General features: G+C 48.3%; 1 protein-coding gene across 5 annotated transcripts in view; it reads right to left on the bottom strand.

The window, feature by feature from the left end:
* Window positions 1–7,853: 7,853 nt before the first annotated feature.
* The window catches only part of MGAT1 (alpha-1,3-mannosyl-glycoprotein 2-beta-N-acetylglucosaminyltransferase), an 18,423-nt gene continuing 534 nt past the window's right edge, over window positions 7,854–25,742 (bottom strand). The window contains exons 1-3 of one of the 5 annotated variants that reach the window (XM_024767303.1): window positions 25,358–25,444; window positions 24,328–24,759; window positions 7,854–10,406 (exon numbers count right to left, since the gene is read on the bottom strand). In XM_024767303.1, the coding sequence (XP_024623071.1) occupies window positions 8,938–10,281 (1,344 nt within the window). In that variant the 5' untranslated portion in view covers window positions 10,282–10,406; window positions 24,328–24,759; window positions 25,358–25,444 and the 3' untranslated portion in view covers window positions 7,854–8,937. Of the gene's footprint in view, window positions 10,407–18,938; window positions 19,377–19,574; window positions 19,760–24,327; window positions 24,760–25,357; window positions 25,445–25,742 lie in introns of those variants that run through there. The other 4 variants (XM_024767302.1, XM_024767304.1, XM_024767301.1 and 1 more) reach the window with 4 other exon arrangements.

Below are 25,742 nucleotides of genomic sequence, written 5' to 3'. Positions count from 1 at the left end.
TGTTTATATGTGGAATCAAATAAATGAACTTATGTACAAAACAGAAATAGACTCACAGACACAGAAAACAAAGTTATGGTTACCAAAGGGGAAAGGGAGAGAAGAATAAATTAGGAGGTTGGGATTAACACATATACACTACTATATGTAAAATAGATAACCAACAAGGACCTACTGTATAGCACAAGGAACTATACTCAATATTTTGTAATAACCTATAAGGGAAAAGAATCTGAAAAATAATATATATGTATATAGATATATGTGTATATATAACTGAATCACTTTGCTGTACACCTGAAACTAACACGACATTGTAAATCAACTATACTTCAAATTTTTTTAATTAAAAAAAGGAATCTGAGAGATCAAAGTGAAAAAAAAGTGGGCAGAATACCTGAATAGACATTTTTCCAAAGAAGACATACAGATGGCCAACAGGCACACGAAAAGATGCTCAACATACTATCAGGGAATAGCAAATCGAAAGCACAATGAGATGTCACTTAATACCTGTCAGAGCAGCTATCATCAAAAGACCAAAAATAGCAAGTGTTGGCAGGATGTGGAGAAAAGAGAACCCTCATACACTGTTGACAGTTATGTAAATTAACACAGCCACTACGGAAAACAGTGTGGAGGTTCCTCAAAAAACTAAAAATCCAGCTATTCCATCATGGGTATATATCTGAAGAAAACAAAAGCCATAATTCAAAAAGATACATGGGGCTTCCCTGGTGGCGCAGTGGTTGAGAGTCCGCCTGCTGATGCAGGGGACGCGGGTTCGTGCCCCGGTCCGGGAGGATCCCACGTGCTGCGGAGCGGCTGGGCCCGTGAGCCATGGCCGCCGGGCCTGCGCGTCCGGAGCCTGTGCTCCGCAACGGGAGAGGCCACAACAGTGAGAGGCCCGCATACCGCAAAAAAAAAAAAAAAAAAAAAGATACATGCACTCCAATGTTCATAGCAGCATTATTTACAATTGCCAAGATTTGGAAGCAACCTAAGTGTCCATCAATGGTTGAATGAATAAAGAAGATGTGATATATATATCTAGGTATATACACACACACATGCATAATTATATATCTAGTTATACATATAATTATATACCTAGTTATAGACATAGGTATAGATAGATATAAAATGGAATAATACTCAGCCATAAAAAGAATGACATTTTGCTATTTGTAGCAACTTGGATGGATCTGGAGACTTTTATGCTGAGTGAAATAAGTCAGAGAAAGACGAATAGTACATGTTTTCACGTATCTGTGGAATCTAAAAACAAATGAATGTAATAAAACAGAAACAGACTCACAAATACAGAGAATAAACTAGTGGTTACCAGTAGGAAAAGGGGTAGAGGGAGAGGCAATATGGGGTAGGGGATTAAGAGGTACAAAATACAAGGTATAAAATAAATAAGATACAATATAATATGTTGCACGGAGACTATAGCCAATATTTTATAACAACTTCAAATGGAGTATAACCTACATAAATATCAAATAACTATGTTGTACACCTAAAACTAGCATAATACTGTAAATCAACTATACTTCAATTTAAAAAAAAGTATTCCCTGTCTATGTGACTTCGCTGAACATCGGAGTAAACCAGGAAGGAGGGTGTTTTGAAAAACAAGAATGGGGGTCGGAGACCTGTCTAGGTGGAGCTTGTCTATTTCCACGGGTTTGTAGCTCAAGGAACTCTGTGTGGCCTGGGGCAGGGCAGTTGTCTGGTACCCACTGAAGACTGGGTCCGACATTGTGAGCAGTGGCAGAGGTCAGGTATTTAAGAAGGCTTCCCACCTGCTAGTGGAGGTAAGATGAGAGCAGGTCCAAGACAACAAGGTAATTCAGTGTGAGCTCACTGCCATGGCTATTTGGAACTCCCGAAGCAACAGGCAGAATGCTACTTCCAGGGAAAGTGCGACTTCCTGTGGGGAGGGAGGGAGGGAAGGATAGAAAGGGAGAGAAGGAGAATATTCTTTTTATAAATCTTGTAGAGGCCTTGTTGTATAAATGTGAATACGTGAATTTGCTAATTTTCAGTAAGGCAGAAATTGGTAGAAAAAAGAACAAATGTGAAGTGAATTTACACCAGAGGCCCTAGAAGGTGGGAAGTATAAAGAAGACAAGATGTGGTTGGAGAAAAGGGGATAAGGAGGATGAATCAAAGGAAGGGGGAAAAAAGAATCTAGGAAAAAACAGTTCAGTTTGGGGAGAGGGGTGTTGGAACCACATGTGTGTGCCGTGTAACCGGATGTAGAACTGCCAGGGTGTGGATTGGGGTTGGATGTCCATCTCTTTCGGACAATAAAAGAGAGCAATAGAACGAGGAATGGTAGGTCAGACTAGCTGTTTCAGGTGAGGCCTCGCCCAAGACTTTGATGAAATCCCCAGGTAGGTGGCCATGGGTCTCAGGTCTACAGTTTCAGAAACTCAGGTTTCTTGATTTATTCATAAATCTGAGGAATCAATGCAACCAAAGTCCCCAAGAGACTATGTAAATGAAAATTCCACTCCCTGACAATTCACACTACTGTCAGCAGAGGGCGCCCCTGCCCAATGAAGACCAAATCCAAATTAAAAACTTGTTTCAAGGCAGTTAATCTGGGCAGTAGGGTTATGGATGAACTTTGTTTTCTTTTTCTTTTTCTACATCTTACAAGAGTTATACAATGCAAATATACACGACTTATAATATCCCCAAAATTATGTGAAAATAAGATTTATTCTGCAACTTTCTGTCAAATGGTATAGAAAGTTATATATATTTGCCATATTACAAAATATTAATTGTCATATCATCTCAATGGAAGGGATATGAGTCTTCTTGGTACTAGTCTTTCAACTTCTCTATGGGCTTGAAAATTTTCATAATAAAAACTTGGGGAATATTTTGAATATAAATTTGAAAAAAAAAAAAGCTTGGGGAGGAAATAAAAGATATTCACATCTATTAATTCAAGGACCACTTCTACCTAAAAAATAGAGCCAGTCTCCTAGATAGCAATATCCTCACCCCTAGGGATTGGTGAGTAAATGTTAAAAAATTCTTATTCTCAAAATATTTGTTTAAACATTCCCTTCTGGTTACATAAAATCTTACATTTCAGTGACAGAACATAGTACCTAAGACCACCAGGTACCACTGTCCCTTAACAAACTACCCCAAAACTTGGCATCATAAAACAACTGTTTTATTTTACTCCCTATTTGTGGGTCATAAATTCAGGAAGTGTTTGGCTGGGCAGTTGTCACTTGGGGTGTCCCATGCAGTTTCAGGTAGGTGTCAGCAGAGCAGCAGATGTCCCAGGACCCCACCCCCCCCCACCCCCGGGCTGGATATGCAATGTGGGTGACTCACAGGGCTGTAGCCTCTCCAGCAATGCAGTCTCAGGGTCATTGGGCTTCTAACAAGCCAGCTCCACACAGCTCAAGGCTCAGCCAGCAAACGAGGCAGAACCCAGCTCCCATTTCATGACCTGGGGCCTCACTCCTGCCCACTGCATGGTTTCATGTAGGCCAAGGTGGCTAGTACCACCACGGTAAGAGAAGTTTTAGCTGAACACACGGCTGCCTCTCCATTTCCCTGTCTCCCCTGCACCTGGGGGGACTAGACCAAGTTCTGGTGACTGGGAGATGAGGGAAGGAGATATGCACAAATTCTAGGTTTCATTCTAAAAAGAAAGAGGCTTGCCCTCCCCTTCTCTTTCCTTCCTATCTGACTGGAGCCAGGGCACCATCTTTGACTGGGTGCTGGGAACAATGTGTTGAAGATGGTAGGACAAAGAAACAGAAGACTGAGTTCTTGGTGGGTGTGAATCTGCTGTAGCAGCCTCAAAATACTACCCACCTGGACTTCTGAGTGAATGAGAAATAAAACATCTTATTTAGGCCACCATCGTGTTGCATTTCTGTGCTTTGGCTACCAGACTCGATACCCTATAAGGTAAAAGCCTGCTGCTTTTAATACAAGTGCATCTCCTGGAAGGGACACACAGATCCCTGTGAAACGGAGCAGGACCCCCGTGGGGCCTTTCTGGGGACAGATCGCCACCCCCACCTGCACTCTTGTTGTGAAAAAGCTTTCGTTTTCTAGGCCTTCCCTGAGTTCCAAAGAGCAGATTTAATCAGAGAAGTGAGAAAATGCAGAAGCACTGGAAAGCAGTCAAGCAAGATTCTGTGCCTCAAGACAGGAGATGTGGTGTCTGTCCCCATACCAGCAAGGGCCCTGACCTCTGCTCCTAGGTGGAGGGTGTGTGGGAGAACAGACAGAGATTCAAGGCCCCGGCTGGGCTGTAGGCAAACCCCTGATCGCTAAGGAAATCCTTTCAGGTAGCCTGAAGTCCCAAGTGTTTGTTAAAGATATTTAAGGAAGAGGATAAATGATTAAAATTATGGTGAAGGTGACTATTTGACATGGTTACATGTAAATGTTTAACTTACATAAAGCTAAATAAATATTTATGTAAAGTTATGGCTTTTATAGATGATTTACCGATTTATCTACATATAGGAGAAAGATGCCTGATAGGAGTAAACAGTGATAGGACTGGGGGAGGGGGGGTGGTATGTACGTGCGAATGTTTTATTATCTGCTTTCTGAAATGAATATATTTCGCTTTTGTAACAAGAAAAAAGGAAATGAAACCTTTCACTTTATTTATTTATTTATTTATTTTGTGGTACACGGGCATCTCACTGTTGTGGCCTCTCCCGTCGCGGAGCACAGGCTCCGGACGCGCAGGCTCAGCGGCCATGGCTCACGGGCCCAGCCGCTCCGCGGCATGTGGGATCTTCCCGGACCGGGGCACGAACCCGTGTCCCCTGCATCGGCAGGCGGACTCTCAACCACTGCACCACCAGGGAAGCCCGCCTTTCACTTTAAAAGGTTGTTGCATCTAACAATCTAAACTCAGCACACACACCCCCTAAGCTCCCCTTCCCCCCACCCCACCTCCACCGGTCCCAATCCCCATCCTCAACTCCGCTGTCAGCCCTACACTTGGCCCCCTACCACGCCCCCAGGTACGACCCCCCCAGCCTTGGTCCGGTTTTGAACAAACCCCAGGGGATCAACCCAAGGCTCAGGGGGACCCTGGCCAGAGACTCTATCCAACACATCCGTCCACACTGGGATGACTCAGCCCACAAATAAAATCCCACCTGAATGACCCAGATAAGAGAAGAGGACCTAGGCCAAGAGACTTGTGCAGTGGAGGGAAGGCGGAAACACCAGTGGTTGGAGAGAATGGCAGGAAATGGAGGAGGAAGGGCTTTGGGTCCCTGGCAGAGGCTGAAGGGCCAAGGCCAAGGCGCAGGAGTGGTGGGATGGCTCAAGCCGTTTCTGGGCCCACAAACACACCAGGTCCCCATGAGGCCACCCGTGGGCAGCTGAGACGCCAACAAACCCTCCGCCCACGGGAACTTGCAACCTGCAAGCACCTTGCCAGTCGGTCACCGACGTTTCAGTGAGGGCCTGAGGTAGGAGGTAGATGGGCCCCTGGGCTGGACAGCTGGTGTTTGCCAAGTGGAGTAAAATTGGAGCTTTTTTTCCCTAGACACTCCAACGCCAAAGTTAATGGCAGGAGCTGAGCTCTGCTGGAGTAAAGAGATAAGACCTGAGACCTGGAGACCTCCCTGACTACACATGCGCAGAAAGGCTCCTAGGGGGTCAAAAAGGAGGGGGTGCCACCCCACAATAGGTGACGCCAAACCTCCCACAGGCCTCTGGGCTGGAATCCATCTTGGCAAAATCTTGTGCACGCATATGGGGAGGGTCCTAGGGCAGGTCAGGTGTGAGAAAAGAAACCAGATAATTGGCCAAAGGTAAACAGAGACCGGGAAAAACTGCCCTATATAAATGATTTAACTGCCTTTTCACTGTGCTTCTCCCCACCAGGGAGGACACCTACACCCTTTCTCTCCTGGTGTATATTTCTGCCTTGCTTCTGTCTTAAATAAATCAACAGTTTCTCTGTGTGCTCTCCCACATGTTATGCTGTGTCTCTGATAATAAACTTTGTACCTGTTTTTTACAGTTTTTTTCCTCATTGAGAAATTCATTTTTCAAATGGGGCAAGAGCCAGGGGAACTTTGCTTTTAGTCTCTAGACCCTGGTGGTATAGCGGTTAGGATTCCTGGTTTTTCACCCAGGTTACCCAGGTTCAATTCCTGGGCAGGGAACTAAGATCCTGCTTTAAGCCACCACTCACTGCCCTCTCCCGAGATCAGGCCCACCTGGCCGGGGAGCCGTGTTGAGCTGGGTGAGCTCTTTGGTATGATCTTTAATCTCCAAAGTCAAGGTTAGCAGAATTCTGAAGGATTTAATGACACCAAGTTTTTCCATTTGGTATGTCCGCTTGCTTTGTTATCTGCAGGAGGTTAATGCTCTATGAGGGTTGGCAGCCAGGCACACATGAATCACACCTGATGATGCCTTAGCATAGTGAATGTGGCCTCTCTGGGGACCCACATCAAAAGGAAGAGAAACAGGACACAGAGACCCCTGAAAGTGCTCCTCACTTAAGGACAAACCTAAGAAACCAGCCTGAATCTTCAGAGGGTCTCCTCCTCTACAATCTCCCTGGGACCCCCACCTGCTGTTTGGCCTGGGAGCCCAGGCCCACCCACCAACCTGGAGCCTGTGGGAGGGGAGACCAGAGTACAAGGGAGGCAGAGGAGACGGCCTCGGAGGAAAGGCTGTGAAGGAGAGAAAGGGAGGGTCCTGATTAAGTAGTGATTAACATGGGTTCCATTCAAATCCTGGCTCCACCCCAACCAGGTGTGTGGCCTTGGGCAAAGGACCCTCTCTGTGCCCAGTTTGCTCCTCACCTGTAAAACGGAGCAATACTTAACTACCCATGATCTGAGGATTAAAGGAGTTCATTTTAATTTGTGGAGCGCTCAGAACAATGCACTTGGTAAGCAACTGTTAATTTAGTGCTAAGAACATGGATTCTGGCAGCCAAAGCACACCTGGCCCAAGCCTTGCAAATCACAGCTAATGATCACCTCTCTACCTCCAAACAGGGTTTAAACATCCATCTAAGAGCACGTGGGAAGACAAAACTAGCTCTACAACAATCTAAAAGGTTAAGATGAATGTCTGACCCCGGTTCCCTTAGCCCAGAAGTGAGGCCAGAGTTGCTCCCTCAGTGACCTGGTGACACCCCCTTCTCCACAACTCATCCATGTAGTGTGAAGCTCGAGGATGGTTTCTGTCAACAAAGTCACCTAGCTCAGGGTTTTCAAACCCACTGATGAAATCAAGTTGGTAGGTCACAAGCAGCATTAAAAAAAAAAAAATAGTGGAAAGTAGAAACTCTTAGGATAGTTTCAGGCAAAGTTTGCCATTTACGTGTGGGTGTCTTGGGTGGCAGTGTAAAAGGCACCCTCACACTCTTAGTGCCACTGCCAGCGCTGATCCAGTTGTCAGCTCTGCGTCCCGGAAGGTGCTGGAGGATGCCTAGCAAATGCTGCCTGGGCCAGCGGAGGGCATCCCACCCGAGGTGCCCATTTCAGGAGGGACTGCCTGCATTCTCTCTCGGACCAGGGCTTGAGGGCCCCACAGCCCACCTCTAGAGAAGATTAGCACTGGGGGAGTGAAGCCTTGGGCCCTCTCCACCTCCAAGCCTGGTCTTTCTTTCCCACCTAGGCTCCTCCTTAGCTCTCCTACTCCCTGCTCCTATCTTCCCGTCATCTGCTTTCCTTCCTCCAACTGACCTCCTTCCTCTCGCCTGTGCAGCCCCTTCCTTTAGGCCTCATTCTTTTCCTTGCTTCCTCCACCTTTCTCCTCCCTTTTTCACCCCCAACTCCTCTACCAGGACACACAAACACACACAGTTTTTCAGACAATTCAGGCTTTATTTTTGAAAATAATTCTGTAGCTTCAACTTTCTTCCATGAACTGAGGTCAGGCAAGAAAGAAAAACACACATGTTGCTCTCCAACCCGCCATCTGCGTCCTAATCTGTGCACACGGGAAGGGAATGCTTGAGGGAGAAGGGAAGGAGGCTGGGCTGAATGGTCTTGGCTGCCCTACCTCACACTGAGAGGGCCTCCAGAAGCCACGGGCCGGGCTAGCATGAACCGTCCCAGAGTGACAGGGAAAGGATTGGTTTTCAGAAAGGACGGGATAGGGGGCAGTCTGTTTCTTGGAGGAAGGATGAGGGAGGGGCGCCCCAGCACCCAAGGCTTTTCTCCCCACCCCAGCAGGTGAGCTGAGGAGAGGTTCTGCTTTTCCCCTTCACCGTTTCATCTTAGGATCACGAACTGCTAGGCTGCAGGGAAAGAAGAGCTGAGAGGCGGTCAGGGATAAAGGAGAGGGGGAAGAAGAGAAATACAGGCAGGAGGGAGTAAACCCTGACAACCTAACAGCTCTGCCCAGACCCTGATGATGATGAAACCCCTTTGGTTAGTCTCATTTTGGCCACAAATACATCTCCTTCTCACATAATCCAGCCTCCCACCTTGCTCCAGCTGGGGGAAGGTGGAGATGGTGGGGGACAGGTACAGGAGGAGGGCTCATACTCTGGCTAGAATAGCCAGGACAGGAAAAAGAGGCCTGATCAAGAGAACTAAAGTTGCCAACCTCTCCACAGATGTCCTGGGAGAAAACCTGGAACGTGGATTTTGTGGCCCCAACGAGTCCAAGTCTCTCCCTACCACACAGTGGTTTCCCGCTTAATAACTCCCCCAACATACCCCAGAAAGATTCCCCTGATTTGACCCCCTTGAGAACGGGAGAATATCACCTTATCATCTGTGCACTTGAATGCCACTCAAAAAAAGAAAAAAAAAAAAAACAAAACAAGATAAATGGACCCAAGAGAGAAACACAGAGAGGATGATGCAGCCCAGGGACTACGGTCCCATCTTAGGCCATGATATGGCCAGGAGGGGCCCCAGGAGGGACAGGCAGGCGCTGCTAATTCCAGCTAGGATCATAGCCGTCCCAGGTCTGGGGTGGGGCCAGGTGGACACGGCGGCCCCGGAACAGGAAGCTGACGATGCCCTGGTAGCCGGCCCTGGGGACACCAGACTTGAGGTCATCCATGACTCCCAGGGCCTTGGCGAAGGCCTTGAAGCTGTCCCTGCTCGTGTACTGCACCCGCACCTCCCCCAGCTCACTCCGCTCACTGGTCCTCACTTTCTCCACCTGCAGCAGGGGAGCACCATAGACACGTGCAAGGAAATCCCTGTCATAGGCCTCCTGTCGCAGGTAGGACAGGTCCAGCTGGGTGAAGGGCACGAAGTGCTGGTTCAGCTTGATAAACTTGAGGTGCTGGTCAAAGAACTGCCCATGGCTCACACCTTTGCGGCCAAAGGTCATCGTTCTGGAGATTTCAGGCCGCACACAGGCCCGGCCCTGCCGCTGCTCTGGCCGGCGCATCCAGTCGTCCCAGAAGGCCTTGGGCCACTTGGGCTCCAGCTCAGCCCAGAGCTCGGCCAACAGCAGCCAGCCCAGGCCAGGGAAAAAGTCTGTGCGGTAGAGCAGGTCAGGCTTGCTTGAGTCCACCATCTGTTCCTTGCCGTTGTCATTCCAGGCAGACACACACCAGAGGGAGGGGTCGGCCCTCAGCAGCGGGTACGTGGCCTGGAAGTACTCGAAGAAGTCTGGAGCCACCTCCAGATCATCCTCCACCACCACGGCTGCTGGGAACTTGAACGTGTGAAAGACCTGGCCCAGCGCCCAGCGGTAGTGCCGAGCAATCTTGTAGTAGCCCTGGAACTTTCGGTGGTCGGGTGGCACTGCGATGTTGCTCAGGTCAGGCTGCCGGATGTGCGTGATAGCGCTGCCGTAGGAGGCGATGACCTGGGCTGTCTCCTCATGCCCGCAGTCCTGGCTGACGATGACGGGGAAGTGCTCAGCCGAAGGCCGATAATGCAGCAGCTTGTCCAGGCAGCGCCGGACAGTGCTGCGGTCACAGGCGATGACCAGGATGGGGATCACAGCTGGCGGAGAGGTCCCAGGCACGCGCGGCAGGACAGGCGGGGCCGCGGTCGGCACCCTCCACCGCTGGCTCCACCTAGCATGGTGCTCCCTGATCTGCTGCAACAGCCCCCGCTGCCGCTCCAACTCGACCTCAGCGTCCTGGGCCAGGCGGATCACCTCCCGGGTGAGGCTGGCGGGGTCGTCATCGAGAGCACTGTCTGAGGGCAGCCTGCCAGGCGCCGGGCGCGTCCAAAAGAAGAGGAGCAACAGGGCGTTCCAGGCCACAAAGAGGATGGCGCCCCACAGCACGAGCCCTGCAGGCTGCTTCTTCAGCATCCTGGCCCCCGCGGGGGAGGCGGGCAAGGGTGGGGCTCAAGGCTGCCCTTGGCTTGCCTGGCTCACACTCGCACAGTTCTAGGGATGTTTCCTCTGGGCTCCAGGATTAGGAAGCAGCCATGCACCTGAGGAGAGGAGAAAAACAACCATCATCACGAGGCATGGGGCTGCCCTGGAGTGGAAGAATGGGGCGCAGAAACAGATGAAAAAGTGCAGGACAAGGAAGGCCAGGACGTTAACTCCAAAGCTCTCTTAAAAGATAGCTGCCTGTTCCCTAATCTGGAGGGTCAATCTCTGCGGAAGAATAGGATTAGGAGAGCATGTTCCCGCACTCCAAAATGAGTTCATGAGTCCTCTGAAAAGCAATGTGGTTTTTTTTTGGGGGGTGGGGTGGGGGGTGGGGGTGGTGTAGAGAGTGATGTTGGTGGAAGCGAGGAAGCAAAGGAATCCCGCTTCCCCCTTCCCTACCTGACAGATTTTGTTTACCATCTTCTGTCCAGAGCTTAGGTGAGGTAGGGGTTAGACCACCTGCCTCCCATGCCTCAAATCAAACTACCCAAAGATTACTGATTTTAAAACTCTAATATCACACCTCAGGGCTAAAGCCAGCACCTTACCTAATAAAGAAGCACCAGAGGCATTCTCACGAAGGTCAGGAGCAAAGCCAAGCCATCCCAGATCTAACGACTATTTAACATTCTGTTGGAGGGATCAGCCAATGCAACTGGACTGCAGAACACAATTATAGGCAGAGGAAGCGGAAAAGAAGCAAAAGTATCTCAATGTACTGATGCTATGAGAATATGCCTGGAAAAGTCTAAGAGATCAATGATAAATCCAACCTAAACAGTCAAAGAATTGAGCAAGGTAGTGGGATATAAAAATTAACATGCAAAAATCAACAGCCTTCATATCCACAAATAATAATAACTCATTAAAAAACAACAAATGAGAAAACCCTATTTATAATAGCCATGAAAATGATAAACTATTTAGGAATTAACAAGAAATATTCAAAAACCTACATGAACCTATAATTCCCGAAAAGACACAAAATAAGACTTAAATATCCCTTGTTCTTGGTTAGGGCATCTCAGCATCATCAAAAATCTCAATAAAAATACTTTTTTATAGAGTTAGACAAAAGTTCATAACAGAACATCTAGGAAAATGATGAAAACGAACGAGCAGTGAAGAGGGACTAGCCCTATCAGATATTAACATACTAAACATTACAAAGCCTCTATAATTAAAAGTATGTGGTGCTGGTATGTAAACAAACAGATCATCCAAAGGAATAGAATTTAAACGCCAGAAATACACCCAACTACACGCGGAAATCTAATGTATGATATTCAGAATTACTGGCGCAAAAAATGGTCTTATTAATAGTGTTACAACAATTAATATAGCTACTTGGGGGAAAAAATAAGATCTGTACACAAGAATAAATTCCAAGTGGACTAGACATCTAAGGAGAAAAATAAAACCATACAAGTGCTAAAAGAAAATGTATGTCAATTCCTCTGTAACCTTAGTATAGGGAAAGGCTTTCTAAGTATGACTTAAAATACAGATGCAGTAATAAATAAAACACTTTTTGCATGGCTAAAAACACCATAAGCCAAGTCAAAAGACAAATAACAAACTGGGAGAGGATATATTGCAACATACATCACAAATAATAAACCAATACCCTCACAGACAAAGGACTTTTTAAAAACTGAGGGGAAAAAAGGCCCAAACTCTTGTCTATATGACTAGGGCAACTCACACACAAAAATATTAAAATGGTCCTTAGACATATGAAAAGGTATTTAATTTCACTCATAAGAAATATTCTAATTAAAACTATACTAAGATAACATTTCTCCACCCATCAGACTGGCAAAAATTCAAACACTTGTCCTATTCTCGTAACAGAGTCAGCTGAAGAACAGAAGTTCTTGATTTTGATGATGTCCAATTATCAGGGTTTTTTTCTTTTATGAATCATGCTTTTGGCGTTGTATCTAAGAAATCTTTGCCAAAGTCACAAAGATTTTTCCCTATGTTTTCTTTTTTAGGTTTTATAGTTTTAGGTTGTATATTTAGGTTTACGATTTATTTTGAGTTAATTTGTGTATATGGTGTGAGATATGGAACTAATGTCCTTTTATAGCAGTTTGGCAGCTAGTCAAAATGCTAAACAGAGAGTTACCATATGACCCAGCAAGTCCACTCCTACATACAGACCCAAGAGAAATGAAAACATATGTCCATACAAAAACCTACATGGAGTGTTTACAGCAGCTTTATTCATAATTGCCAAAAAGTGGAAACAACTCAAATGCCCATCAACATGGGAATATGGATAAACAAATTGTGATTTACCCATGGAATGGAATAATATTCAGCAATTAAAAAGGAACGTACTACTGATAACACACGACACATGGACGAATCTCAAAATAATTATTCAAGATGTGAAAGAGTACATGCACCTCAGTGGCTGCCTGGGGATGGGGGCAGTGAGAACATCAGGGGAGGTATTACAAAGGGACTCTAGGAAACTTTGTGGGATCATAGTTTCATGGGTATATACATATGTACAAACTTACGAAAATGTACATTTTAACTATGTAAAGTTTACTGTATATCATTTATACCTCAATAAAACTTTTTTAAAAAGATATTATTGGGTCAAATGACAAAATCAGAATATAGACCGTAGATCGAAGTATCAGTGTTGACTGACTGATAACCGTAATGTGGTTATATAAAAGAATATCCCAATTCTTAGGTAATACACGCTGAGGTAATTAGGGGTAGGGGGCCAGGGCCATGGTAGATGCAACTTCTCAAATGGTTCAGAACAAAAATATCATGTATGTACATGAAGAGCAAATGGAGCAAAATGTTAATAGATGGATCTGAGTAATGGGAATATGAGTATTCTTATACCATTTTTATTCTCGCAACTTTTTTATAGTTTGAAGTTACTGTCAAATAAAATTTCTTAAAATCAAATATAGGGACATAGCCCACAGCTCTGACTAGATTCATCCAATATGGCCCCAGCTGGGCACATCAGTAAGAAGAACCGGGACACAATCCATTTTTCCTGAACTCCTCAATCACGCCATGACATGCATCACACACCTGCTCTCTGCCAGGCTCTGGGAAGGGACTGGGACACACATCTAACAAGAAAAAGGCATGGTCCTGCCAACTCCCTCACTCTACCAGACCTCATTACTGAAAGGATCTACCATACCCTCCCATTCCAGGACAGCTGCCATTCCTGACCATGCAACTCTCTCCCTGGCATTCCTGCCTCTGGTCTCAACACTTCACATCCCAAAGCTTCAGGTCTGCACTCGCTTGTGCTGACGGCTCTGCCAGTTCCCCTCTGCCTCACAGACCAGTTCTCTAACCCTAGCTAAAACCTTGGGTCCCAGATCTCATCTCTGTGCTCCTGGACTCTCAAGCAGGCAGATCCAGTATCCAAGGATCAAAGGGCTGATCTTTAAGAGTCTCTAAAGGGAATGGATTCTGCCTCCCTCCTCAGAGACCCCTCCAGCCCCTGCAAGCACTACCACCCCCTGTCTTCCTCCTAGAAACCATCCACCCTCACAACTCCATCGCAGCAGTCTTCTCAGAAACCTCAAGTCCATTTCAGTTTTACTGTGTCATTAAATTTCCATTTGATTAGTGCTCATATACCAATTAGGGTTTCCTAGAAGAGAAACACACACAGATTTCCAGTTTCTTCCTCACTCCCCCCTCAGGGTGTGGTCAATGTTGGAGTCCCTAACCCCCAACATCCTGCCTCCCAACTGACTGGGCAGGAATAGTCTTTAGATAAAGAGATGGGGGAAAGAAAAGAGAAACCGACTCCATCAGCTGAAGTGTTGGCTTCAGGGCCGGAGGAGCAGGCTTGTCTCTGACTTATCAATGAGCCACCTCAAACCAGCAGGCTCTCAGAGTGGTAGCAAAACCCCACGGGACCACATCCTCTCTACCCTGCACCCTGCTCCAGACATTAGAATTAGGTGGCCCACACCCACTACCCTGAGGCCTGGAAGACCTCCCAACACCTTCTAGGCCATGCAGATCAAAGCAATCTTCTCAGCCCCTCTGCAGACTGTATTCCTAGCAAGTCTATAAACTTCGAGAAATGTTGGACAGCCCACAGGAAACAGCTGCCCCAGTCCAGCCAGGCCTCCACCTTAGCCCTCAGGCCCTTGTTCTCCACCCCACAACCCTTTTCTCTAAATTCTCAAACAGGACTTGCTTATCTTGCCGAAGGAGTACGTGATTGCTAGCCAGTCCCCTCTCTCGCTGGCTCTCTTGACCCCACTCTACTAGATTCCTTCCAGGACCCAAACACTCGAGCCTGCCTCAGGGCCTGTGCATGGGCCGGTATGCCTGGTCGGCTCTTCTCTCTCTTCTTCACCTAGCGTGTTCTGACTCACACCTCGCCAGGACACCTTCCCTGATGCTTTCGGACCCTGTGAGGCCCACCTCCGCTTCACAACCAACAGCACCAGCACGACGCTGTGCTCAACATCTGTCCAATCCCCTCCACTACCAGCTACCTGAGGAGGCGGACCCACTCCCCCAGTGCTGCCACGCTGCTCTGCTAGGATCCTCGACATTCAGATTTGCCTGCAGCAGAAAAAGTGCCTTCCATGTGGATGCCACACACCCACAATCACTTAACTGCAATTCCCAAGTCCAAAAAGTGCTGAAAAACAGAAGTTTTCCACACTTGTTTGGCTTAACCTCATTTGGAGAAATCTGATCTAATGTGAGGCTAACTTACAGTATTTATCCCATTCATATGTTTTGCTACAGAAAATAAACATGCTAGATTATCGTATGCTGCTCCAGACCTTCACTACACCATAAATGCACCAGATCATCTTTTTTAAATCCAAAAAACTCTAAATTCTGAAACATATCCAGCCCCAAGAATTTCAGAATTATGAAAATGGAAGAGAAAGTCACCCATTCACTGCCATCATCCCATTTCAAGATCTCAAACGCTTTAAGCTGAACTCTCTTTCTTTGTTATTAAATACTGAACTCCTGATGTGGCTCCTCAGCTGGTTCACCTATCACACACCTTGCTTCCCTCTAAGCAATCTTCCCAACAGTAACAGAGCATCCTTCTTAAAGTACACAACTGGTCCCAACACTAACCTGCATTAAAAACCATACTGCCACTGCCCACAGACTAGAACTCAAAAGCATCATTATGACACACAGGGCCTTCACAACAAACTGGCTCAAACATTCCTTTTCAACCTCACCTCCAACCACTAACCCCATGAACCCCGTGTTCTGGCCTCCACAGTACCCTTTGTACCCTGCTTTCTCTCCTCTGGCTGGTCCCGCATTCTGAAATATTATCCAAAGCCCCACCTACAAGCATTATACATCCTTAAGAACCCAGTTCCTTAACATCCAGGCAGAGCCAGGCTTCCCACAGCTATACTCCCACCGTACTCTCTCCGTACCTCCTGTCTTTCCTCTCCACACTGTAACAGAACCTGTGGCTGTACTTACCTGGCTCTCACCTTACTCCTTAGAAAAAAGGCTCTATGATCTGTATACCTATGACAGTGCTTGGCACATGTACGAAGTTCAAGTAGCTAGATGGAGGGCTGCTTGCATTATTCACTAAATCGGGGAGAAAGAAGACCAAACTAGCAGCCTAACAGTGAAAGATTACATTTTCCGAAGATGACTACCAAATATCCCATCCCACATGTTCTTCTTACGAAGTGACAATGACGCTCCTCCCTCTAGAGCTGGGGGAGATGGGGTCTATGTTCCCTCTCTTTGATCTGTGACTACAGAGGAAGTGATGATTATGTGACTTACAAGACTAGTTCATGAAAGGCAATACAGTTTCCACTTGGTGCTCCCGAGATGCCTGCTCTTGGAACCCAGCCACCAAAGTAAGAGGAAGCCCAGGCCATGTGGACAGGATACCTCTAGGTATTCCAGCTGACAGCCGCAGCTAAGGTCTGGCTAACAGTCAGCATCAGCCACTAGACATGGGAGGAAGCCTTCCAGATGATTCCGACCCTAGCCACATATGACTGCAAGTACACGAAAGGCCAGGAGCAAAACCACAGTGATCCAAAACCTTGGGTCACTTCTTTTTTTTTTTTGCGGTACGCGGGCCTCTCACTGTCGTGGCCTCTCCCGTTGCAGAGCACAGGCTCCGGACGCACAGGCTCAGCGGCCATGGCTCACGGGCCCAGCCGCTCCGCGGCATGTGGGATCTTCCCGGACTGGGGCACGAACCTTTGTCCCCTTCATCGGCAGGCGGACTCTCAACCACTACGCCACCAGGGAAGCCCTGGATCACTTCCGACTTACTCACAGGCCAGGGGTATCACAAGTCGCTGCTTACATTCAAGCGAAAAGGAACACAGACTCCCCACCACTGGGTGGGAGGAGGGCAATGTCCTATTGTAACAATGTAGAGTGGGATATTTAAAGTTGTGGCCATTTTGGGAAAATACAATTTGCTACATCTTCCTCTTCTAAAATAGAACAACAGTCCTTAACCTTGACCTGAGTACCTGATGTTCTGTTATTAATGACATTTGCCTGCAAAGCACAAACTCACAGTTTTTTTTTGCCAGAGTTTTCACAACTCCTTCAGGGAAGTCACATAGCTGGTCCACACCACCAAGTACAAAGACATCTGCACTGTGGTAGGAGATGAGGAGTGAGCCTTTTTAGTGAATAAGACCCACAACGAAAACCCAGGAGGTTCTGGGCAGGTTCCGCCAACTCCCGTGGGTCTCAGCTTCTTCTCTTTTTTCTTTTTTACTTTTTATGGAGTATAGCTGCTTTACAATGTTGTGTTAGCTTCTACTGCACAGCAAAATTAATCAGCCATACATATACCTATAGCCCGTCCCTTTTGGATATCCCTCCCATTTAGAACGCCAGAGCGCATTAGGTAGAGTTTCCTGTGCTATACGGTATGTTCCCATCAGTTGTCTATTTTACACATAGTATCAATAATGTATATGTGTCAATCCCAATCTCCCAATTCCTCCCACCCCAGCCCTTTCCCCCTTGGTGTCCATATGTTTGTTATCCATGTCTGTGTCTCTATTTCTGCTTGGCAAATAAAGTCATCTGTACCATTTTTCTAGATTCCACATATATGCGTTAATATACAATATTTGCTTTTCTCTTTCTGACTTACTTCACTCTGTGTGACACTCTCTAGGTCCATCCACGTCTCTACAAATGACCCAATTTCGTTCCTTTTTATGGCTGTGTAACATTCCATTGTATATATGTGCCACATCTTCTTTATCCATTCCTCTGTTGATGGACATTTAGCTAGCTCAGTTTCTTCTTTTGAAAAACTGCCTATGAGCTGTGAGATCCCTATTTAAAACTCTGATTCCTATGGTATTCTCTAGCCAGTTCTCTCTCTGTGACAAGAAAATGTTTCTTAAACAGCAAGAGAACACCAGATAGTCAACTTCTCACTGTAAGCGATAATGGAGAAGTCTTATTTAGCTTTTAGAAAGTACGCAAGTTGAAGGAATGTTGACAGACCTTCCTCTCTGTCTCTGTGTTGCTCAGTACGTTAAAAAGCACTGCCTGAAAAAAACCAGAAAGCATAGAACATGCCCCAGATAACGGAGACTGAACTGAATCACCTTCTTGTTCATTAGACCTCTGCTAGATTCCTGTACCTTGTACCAGGCTCCATCATTTCAAAAGGAAGTTAGAACTGAAAGGGAGTGGGAGAAGGTACACGAAATAATTGAAGGACTTGGAGGATAGTGCAGCAAAAAGCAGGAAGCCCTGGGAAACCAAGCAACCTTGGGCAAGTCACTTGCGCCTTAGTTCCCTCATTTGAACAGGGAGAGGGTTGATGTGGATCATCTCCAAGGCCCCTGGGCTCTGATGATGAAAAGGACAGTGACAATTTCCCCAGTGCCCCAAACAGGAAATGAGTTTAACCTGTCACATATGCCACTGACGTTAAACATACTACGTTGCCTTCTAATCTGAGAAAAGGACAGGGGAGATCCGAGAGGCCTCAACGGTCTCGGGTAATGGGGTCAGGCAGGGGTGATTCACAGTTCGAGGCAGACGCAGGGGGGATGTAAGCATCCAAAAGAAAAGTCTACACGGTCTGAAAAATATTATAAACGACAGAAGATAAAGCTAGACAATCTCAGCCAGTGATGTTCCTAAAGGGAGGACTAATTAAACACATCACAGGGTCAAAGGTTAACCAAGGTGGAGCCTCACTCCAGGGTTCACTGTCCCGTGGGGACACAGACCAGCCGGCCACAGCCCCTGTGCTCCAGCGTTTATAAGATGGGGCCCTGCACGTCTCAGGGGCCCCCTACTCCACACACATTAGCCAACAAGTAGGAGAAAGTTTTCTTGACAATTCACTTATTTCCACATCGAGTCAATTCTACCTCCCGGCAGAGGAGAAAGAACCCCTAGTAACTTTTGGAATGGACGCGCGGGTGGGGTCTGGGGAAAGGCCACCTCGCATTCCGCTCCCCAAACCCTCTCCAGCGACCCCAGCTCCTCCAGGCCCCACACCCACGTCGGCCCAGAGGCTGAGTTTCACAACCAGCCCCCTCCCCGCGGAGCCCGCCCTCTCTCACCGGCTGGAGGCCCGGGATTCCGAAAGCGGAACGCAGAGCTCCACTTCCCGGCTCCAAAGGGGCCCGTGGCCGGGACCCGGGGCGGCCCGGGCCAAGTCCCTCTCTCGGGCACCGGGGCTGTCGGAGGACACGGAGGGCTCGGAAAGGGACAGCTTCCCAAGCCGGGACTCCAGCTCCGGAGCGCCCTCTCTGCTCCTGCGGGGCCTCCTTCAGTCAGACCTCGGTCCCGTTCCGGGGACAAGCCCCAGAACTGACGGACGCTGGCGTCCCCCGGCCCCCACTCACCAGGTCCTCCCAACTTCCCGGCCCTGAACTTGGCCCGCCCCGGGGCTTGGGGAGCGAGCCCGGTGCCCCGGCGCGTTCCAGGCGCTAGCGCGGAGGCCGCCGGCACCTTCCGCCAGGCAGGCTCTTCCTGCGGCGCTTGAGGGCCGGACCGCCGGGCGGGCAACGTGGCCCTTCCCCGGGGAGGGCGGGGCGGGGCAGGCCGAGGGGCGGGGCCGGCTGCCCCTACTGGCCCGCGACCCCTTCTCCCCGGCTCGCCTCCAACGCCCGACCTCTCAGAACGACTCGCAGTCTGGACACCCCAAGTTTTCCGGGGTCCCCAACTTCTGGAGATGCTGTGGAGACAGCTGTTACCTTTGAGCCCTTTGCCGCTCTCAATCGCAACTCCACGGGTCTATACCCATCAACCCAACCACACTCAACCCATTCCAGTCAGACTTCTCGCGTCTCCCCAGCCCCAGAGCCCAGGGCCTCGTGGGGTTGAGGGGCAGAGCCCTGCCAGAGGTAGGCCAAGCAGCCTGCCTCAGTAGTGCGTTTACCAAACCCAAGGCCAAGGATCCTCCCCACAACCCCTGGCTTCCAGGAGGGAGGAGTCCAGGGCATCTGAGAGGCTAGAGGGTGCAGGGAAGTAAGAACACGAACCAGGATGCCAAAAAGGAAGCCAAGGAGGAAACACCTGCAGCCAAAATCGAGAAAGAGCAAGCTGGCTTTTTTTTCTTCCTGTTTTTTGTTTTGTTTTTTCCTTTCGGGGTGGGTAATGAGTGCTGTTAGTTTGGAGCAAAAGAGCAAAGAGAGACAGACCTTTCCCTAGGGTAGACCCACCAGACCTGAAGAGAAAAGGCCTCAATCAGGCTTTGTGGTAGCCCTGTGAAAGGGGGTGAGGGAGGACCCTGGAAAAGCCTAGATGTCCGTATCTGACCCTAACAAGTGAGGGTGGGGAGCTGAGAACTACTGGCTACTCATGCAGATGACTTTCCTGAGGAGGACTGAGTCCAGGGCCAGCGCTACCATGTGATCAGGACACACTCTGGCACCAGCACGTGCCCCCATCCACTTCCCTCCCCTGTGTTCCAGAGCACAGAGCAGGCCAGAACTTTGTGGCATATGGTCACTGACTTCACTCACTAACTTGTTTCTAGGTGAAACTAGGAATTCTGTGGGGTTTTAGAGAAACAAAGGCAGGACATGCCCTAAAGGTCCCTGCGTGGGGGTGAGGAGCTAAAACAAAATTGCATAGAGGCCATCACATGCCAGACCTGCATCCTGCCCCACCCCCAGCCTCTCCTTTAACCCTCCTAGCAGCTCTGCAGAGTACACATTGTCATCCCATTCTACAGATGAAGAGTTTGAGAGTCCAGCTAAGTGCCAACTTGCTGAAGGTCACAAGACCTAATGAGGGTCATGGCCAAGTTTTAGCCCCAGGCATTCCTGCTTCCAAAGATGGCACTCATTCCCTCTCCTCACGCAGCCTTGAGTGCAAGTGCTCTTTGTTATAGCTGTGTGTCCAGCACGACAGGCACACAGTGGGGCAGCAGGGAAATCCTGCAGTTGGAGCCCAGCCCTGAAGGAGAAGAGCTGACACCTCAGTGAGGCTGGACTCGTGTGTGTGTGAGTGTGTGTGTGTGTGTGTGTGCAAGGTCTCCAGTTTAGCTGATTGTGTGGACTGTGGCAGGAGATGGGAGCCAACCAGCTCCCATGTGCCAGCCATCAGCCAATGCTTCTGTACCTCTGCCCCTTCTCTAAGCTTTTCCTCAGGTAGGAGACATGGAAGGCCTACATACTAACACTCCATGTCAAGGCAAGAGGGAAAACCAGAGTTTCTTAAAATGTAAAAAGTTGGGAAACACTGTAGGGCCAAGATATCAGGAGCTAAAATCACTGTCCCAGGACAAAGGCCAGAGTGGGATGCTGAAAGGTGGAGAAACCAACCAGCCCATGAGATGTCAGATTCCCACCTCTACCAATAATCCTTCTCCATCTAAGGCTGTTCAATGGGGAACAGGACAGGTAACTGTGTACCAAAACTCTCGCCCCATCATTATAGTCCTCTGTTTAAATTCCAAGGCTCACAGGAAGATCTAAGAGTAGAAATTCCATGACTGTCCCAAAACAAAGGGCCTGGTTAGAGAACAAGAATGAGCTGAATTCTTGGATGGAAGCAAGAGAAAACATTTGGTCTGAGACGCAAGAAACAGGGTGATGAGTGCCAAATTGACCTGGGAAAAGAGGTCCTGGGCTCCTGATGGAGGTTTCATGCAGAAGGGTTATAGGCGAAGGAGGGCAGAAACAAGGAGCCAGGTGCCTGAATTCTGGGGATGAAACTGGGAATGGATTATGTGAAGATGGAAGGAATAGGAAGATCTGGCCCCAGCCAACCCCCACCACTTCCAAAAGAGGAGAGGAGCGATAAGAAGGAAGTGAAAGTTGTTCCAGGAAACTACCCTCCCATAAACAATGCCTAAGATACCCGAATTTTTGTATAATTTGGAAAGAATTCATGCTCTGAACTTAAGAATTCATGCTCTGAAACCATCAGTGGTGGTAAAAGCAAAGTTTTAAATCAATGATGTATCTATTTTTCCCTCTCCCTTCCTCTCAATATCCCTACTCCCCATAAAGACCCAGAAACTCAGTTCATTAAGATAAAAGAAAAAAGATTAATACAATAATCACTGAGCAATGTCTGTGAAATGGAACTTTTGGTTAGCCACCTACAGTTCCTTTTGGGAAAAAAAAAAGGGTATAAATAAATTCAGTTACAACACACACACAATATGTGGTTTCAGTCTATCATTGTGGATAAGTAGCTGGACACCCAATGAGTGCTGTGCCCTGACATCCTGGTACCCCTGTGAGAAGGCTGTGACTGTCTTGAGAGGACTGTCTTGTGGAAGGGTCAGGCTGAGGGCAGGGCTACTGCTTTTGGTGGAAACAACAGGAGAGAGGAATTCTGGCTCACTCCAGGGAAGAAACATCTTAGCAGAGAGGCCGTCTGACAGGGCACTTGAGTTCCCCTCCCTGGAGGTTTGCAGCAGAATCCGAATGGCCCTTCTCAGGTCAGATGCTGTAGCAGCAGCACGGCACTGGGCAGGCAATCACAGCATCTGCCGCTCCACACTTGGGCAAGCCCTTCCTAATCAGGGCTTCTGTAGCTTACCCTCAAGTATCAAACTGGGAGAATAATCCCTGCTCTGTTCTCCCCACAACAATGTGGTTACGAAAACCTTACACAACACAACGGCCTGGACACTTCACATAATGCAAGCACTGTACAGATACGGCACGACGCTGTGGCACTTCAAGGGCTTTGAAGCACTCACCGTCCTCCCAGGCACGACGGGGGCTGCAGAGGCAGCCTGGGACCGCACATCCCTGAGGGATCGCTGTGATCCCGGTATCTAAGCAAAGACTAGCACCAGGAATTTGCTGGACAAAGCTAGGGGAGGTGACAGGGCCACCCTGAAATCCAGACCTTCTAAAGTAGAAGCCTGGCCTCAAAGGGGCTACCTGAGGCATCAGACTAGAGAAGAAACATCTAGGGCCAGGAACTCCACCCAGGTCTGCCTGCCCAGCCCTCAGGCCCCTGGGGGACTCAGGGACTCCTATGGCAAGGAAGGAAGGGAAAAAAGAAATTAAGTCATAAATATGTGATTTTCAGCTTGCAAATGACCTCTGTTATTGTTGCCAGCACCCAGTGTATGTGAGGCCCAGGTGTTACACAGCTAGTGAGAGGCAAAGAAATGCTAGAAGCCAAGCTTCCTACCCCTTGCCCAGGCCACCAGACCCCACTGTCTATCAAAATTCCCAACACCTCTCCCTTCTACTGTTATTGTCACTGAGAAAAGCAGGCATCTTGGCAGAGGTAAACTGGAGTTTTCAAAGGAGGAGTGAGCAGAAAGTAAGGTAACCACGAACAGCCTATAGAGGGCTAAAAAATGACAGTCTGAAAAACACTGGCATCTTAAAGAGCAGGAGAGAAGACCACGATATGGCACAGGAAGGAAAGGCCCAGGGTTCCATCTCCTAAACAGACACTCGGTCCTTGAGACTTCCAGTTTTCTCCACCCCTCTTTAATCTGCTACCCCAAAGAGGCACACTTGCCAAGCTGACCGGAGAGCTCTGAGAGCCAACAAGGTATCTGGCAGAATCCCTCAATTTCAGTTCTCCTTGAACCCGTGCACCTCTGCCACCACTTCATGACCCCAGGTATTGTTTAACAGCAACAGGATGAGACAAATTCAGGGCAGGCTTTTAATTAAGGACAAATAAGGCTTTTGCCAGAACCCTATTTCAATAAAAGAACAAAACTAATTTAGAGTTTTTCTCTATGTAACTATACAAGCATATGAAGCAATGGCAATGTTACTGTTTTACATGTACATGGCCCTGGATACTTCTCAAAATCTATCATTTCATTTGTTCCTTGTGAACAACCTGTGAGGGACTTGGAAAGTTAGTTATCCCCATTTTGCAAGTGAAGAGAACATGGTAGAGCTTAACCAACATACCTAGGGGTGTACACTAAGAAAGGCAGAGCTAGAACACAAATCCTGATTCCCAAACCTGTGTTCTGTTCCTCTGCTCTTACCATGAGGTTTCATGGCCTACACTCCCTTATAGGGGAAGGAGGAGAGGCAACTTAGGAGGTTACCTAGACCATCTGCTACCTGCCCCCCAAGGCAGTTCTATTCAGTTAGCTGCCCAAAACACAGCAGCCTGCCTCAGCCTGGGTAATCCATTCCAGTGTTGTGCTTAGCCCAAACTGGCTTGGAATGCTACTATCTCAGCATTGAAAAAGCCCTCACAAGTAATCTAACACAACCTCCCTTCAGAGGCCTAAAATAATTTTCATGTTCTCCTTGGACTAACCTCACAATTGCCATTGCTCACAACCCCTTACAAGGTACTCCTACCTGGGTAAGGAGCAGCTGGGAACAAGCCTGCACCCAGAGAGTGAAGGAGAGGTGAAGTTTCCTGTGTATCCCTCAGGGTAAGGGTTCCCATCACGGCAACTCCTCAGTGACAGCGTCCCCAGACTTACCCCACTCAACATTTTCTGCACAGGAGCAGAAAGACACCAAGTGGGAAATGAGACAGAAACCTTACCTTTCTTCTCTTCTCTCAGCTGCTCCCCTGGAGATCATCAAACCCCCATCCAGCACTCCATTTCCAAACTGAGAATCCCAAATCAGATACACCAAACAAAGTGCGGCTTCTCTCCTCTTGTCCAGGTCCAAAGTCCATGGCTGAGTGGACTCTGAGGGGGAGGAGTCTGGGGGGGAAGGGGTATGTCCAGGCCCCTCCCCCCCCACTGCAGGCTTCAGTGTCCCTCCCAGAGGTCTATTACATCCCTTCATTCAGCTGGTTTATTAAGCCCAGAGTCTGGTGATAGGCAGATCCCTGGTACTATCCCATCTCTTGTTCAGGGAGGGGAAGTCATCCACTGTGAGGGCTGGCGAGTCCGTCTTCTGCTGAGGCTCATGAGAGGAAACAGGCCTTAGAACTGACATGGTCCAGGAGGCTGATTTCTGTGTTAACCTGCAGAATATTTAAACATCATGACACTCTCTAATCTATTATATACCCAAAGGGATTTCTAAGACTCCCTACCTAAATTAGACTCCTTGACTCTATCATCAAAAACCCTTCCTTAAACACTCCACAAGGTTATACAAAGTTCCTACCTCACTCACATATTGCACCCCAAAACAGTCATCTCATCAATATGTATACACATATGAGGCTCAAGATACAGGAGAGACAGCACCTAACCGCACTATAGGAAAAGTAACCAAAAGCACTAGTGTGTGGAGACTGTCTTCTAAGAAATACAGAAAAGAACGTTCTCCTCCTGTTCTCGCCTTGTGAGTGCCACACACTAATCGCCCTACATCTCCCAAGCTTCTTAGGGTGTGCAGTGCTTTAATCGGCCAGCTCTCCCAGTCTGAACTAAATCCATTCCACACCTAGATGCTGGCACCTTCTACAAGCATTCTTTGCTCCCTTCCCTTCACCCGCACCTCCCCCTCTGCTTCCAAAACTGTGCCATGGATGTAATTCCCAATCTCCGTCAAACTCCTTCCCGGGGCCAACTCCCGAGAGCACTCTCCTGAAACGTTAGAAGCCTGAGTCCTACCAGCAATAGCCCCAGTGATGTTCCAATTTTTCAATCCGGTGGCCCACCCTGGCCGCCCCCTCCCTTCTAAGTGTATTCCTAAACACACACACACACACACACACACACACACACAATCGCGCGCGCGCGCGTTCTCCCCCTTCCTTCCTGTAGGGGCGTGGCGCCCACAAGAACGCCCCCCAACCCAGGAAAGAATTTAGCTCCTCCCACCCTTCTCAGAACCCCGCGTTCGGTGTTCACGGGGAAAGGGGTGACAACGCGACCCTCTCTAGGTTCTGACCCCTACCCCTCCGCTGCCCAGACGACCCTCGCCCTATCTGCGCTGGGTCGTTACCTGGGCCCTCCCCCACCCCACCCCCCCCAACCTCAGCAGGGAGCCGCGGCC

Source organism: Neophocaena asiaeorientalis, unplaced genomic scaffold (assembly GCF_003031525.2).
Source record: "Neophocaena asiaeorientalis asiaeorientalis breed wild unplaced genomic scaffold, Neophocaena_asiaeorientalis_V1.1 scaffold87, whole genome shotgun sequence".
NCBI lineage: Eukaryota > Metazoa > Chordata > Mammalia > Artiodactyla > Phocoenidae > Neophocaena > Neophocaena asiaeorientalis.
Note: the sequence above shows the minus strand (reverse complement) of the source record. Positions and strands in the feature narration are given on the sequence as shown.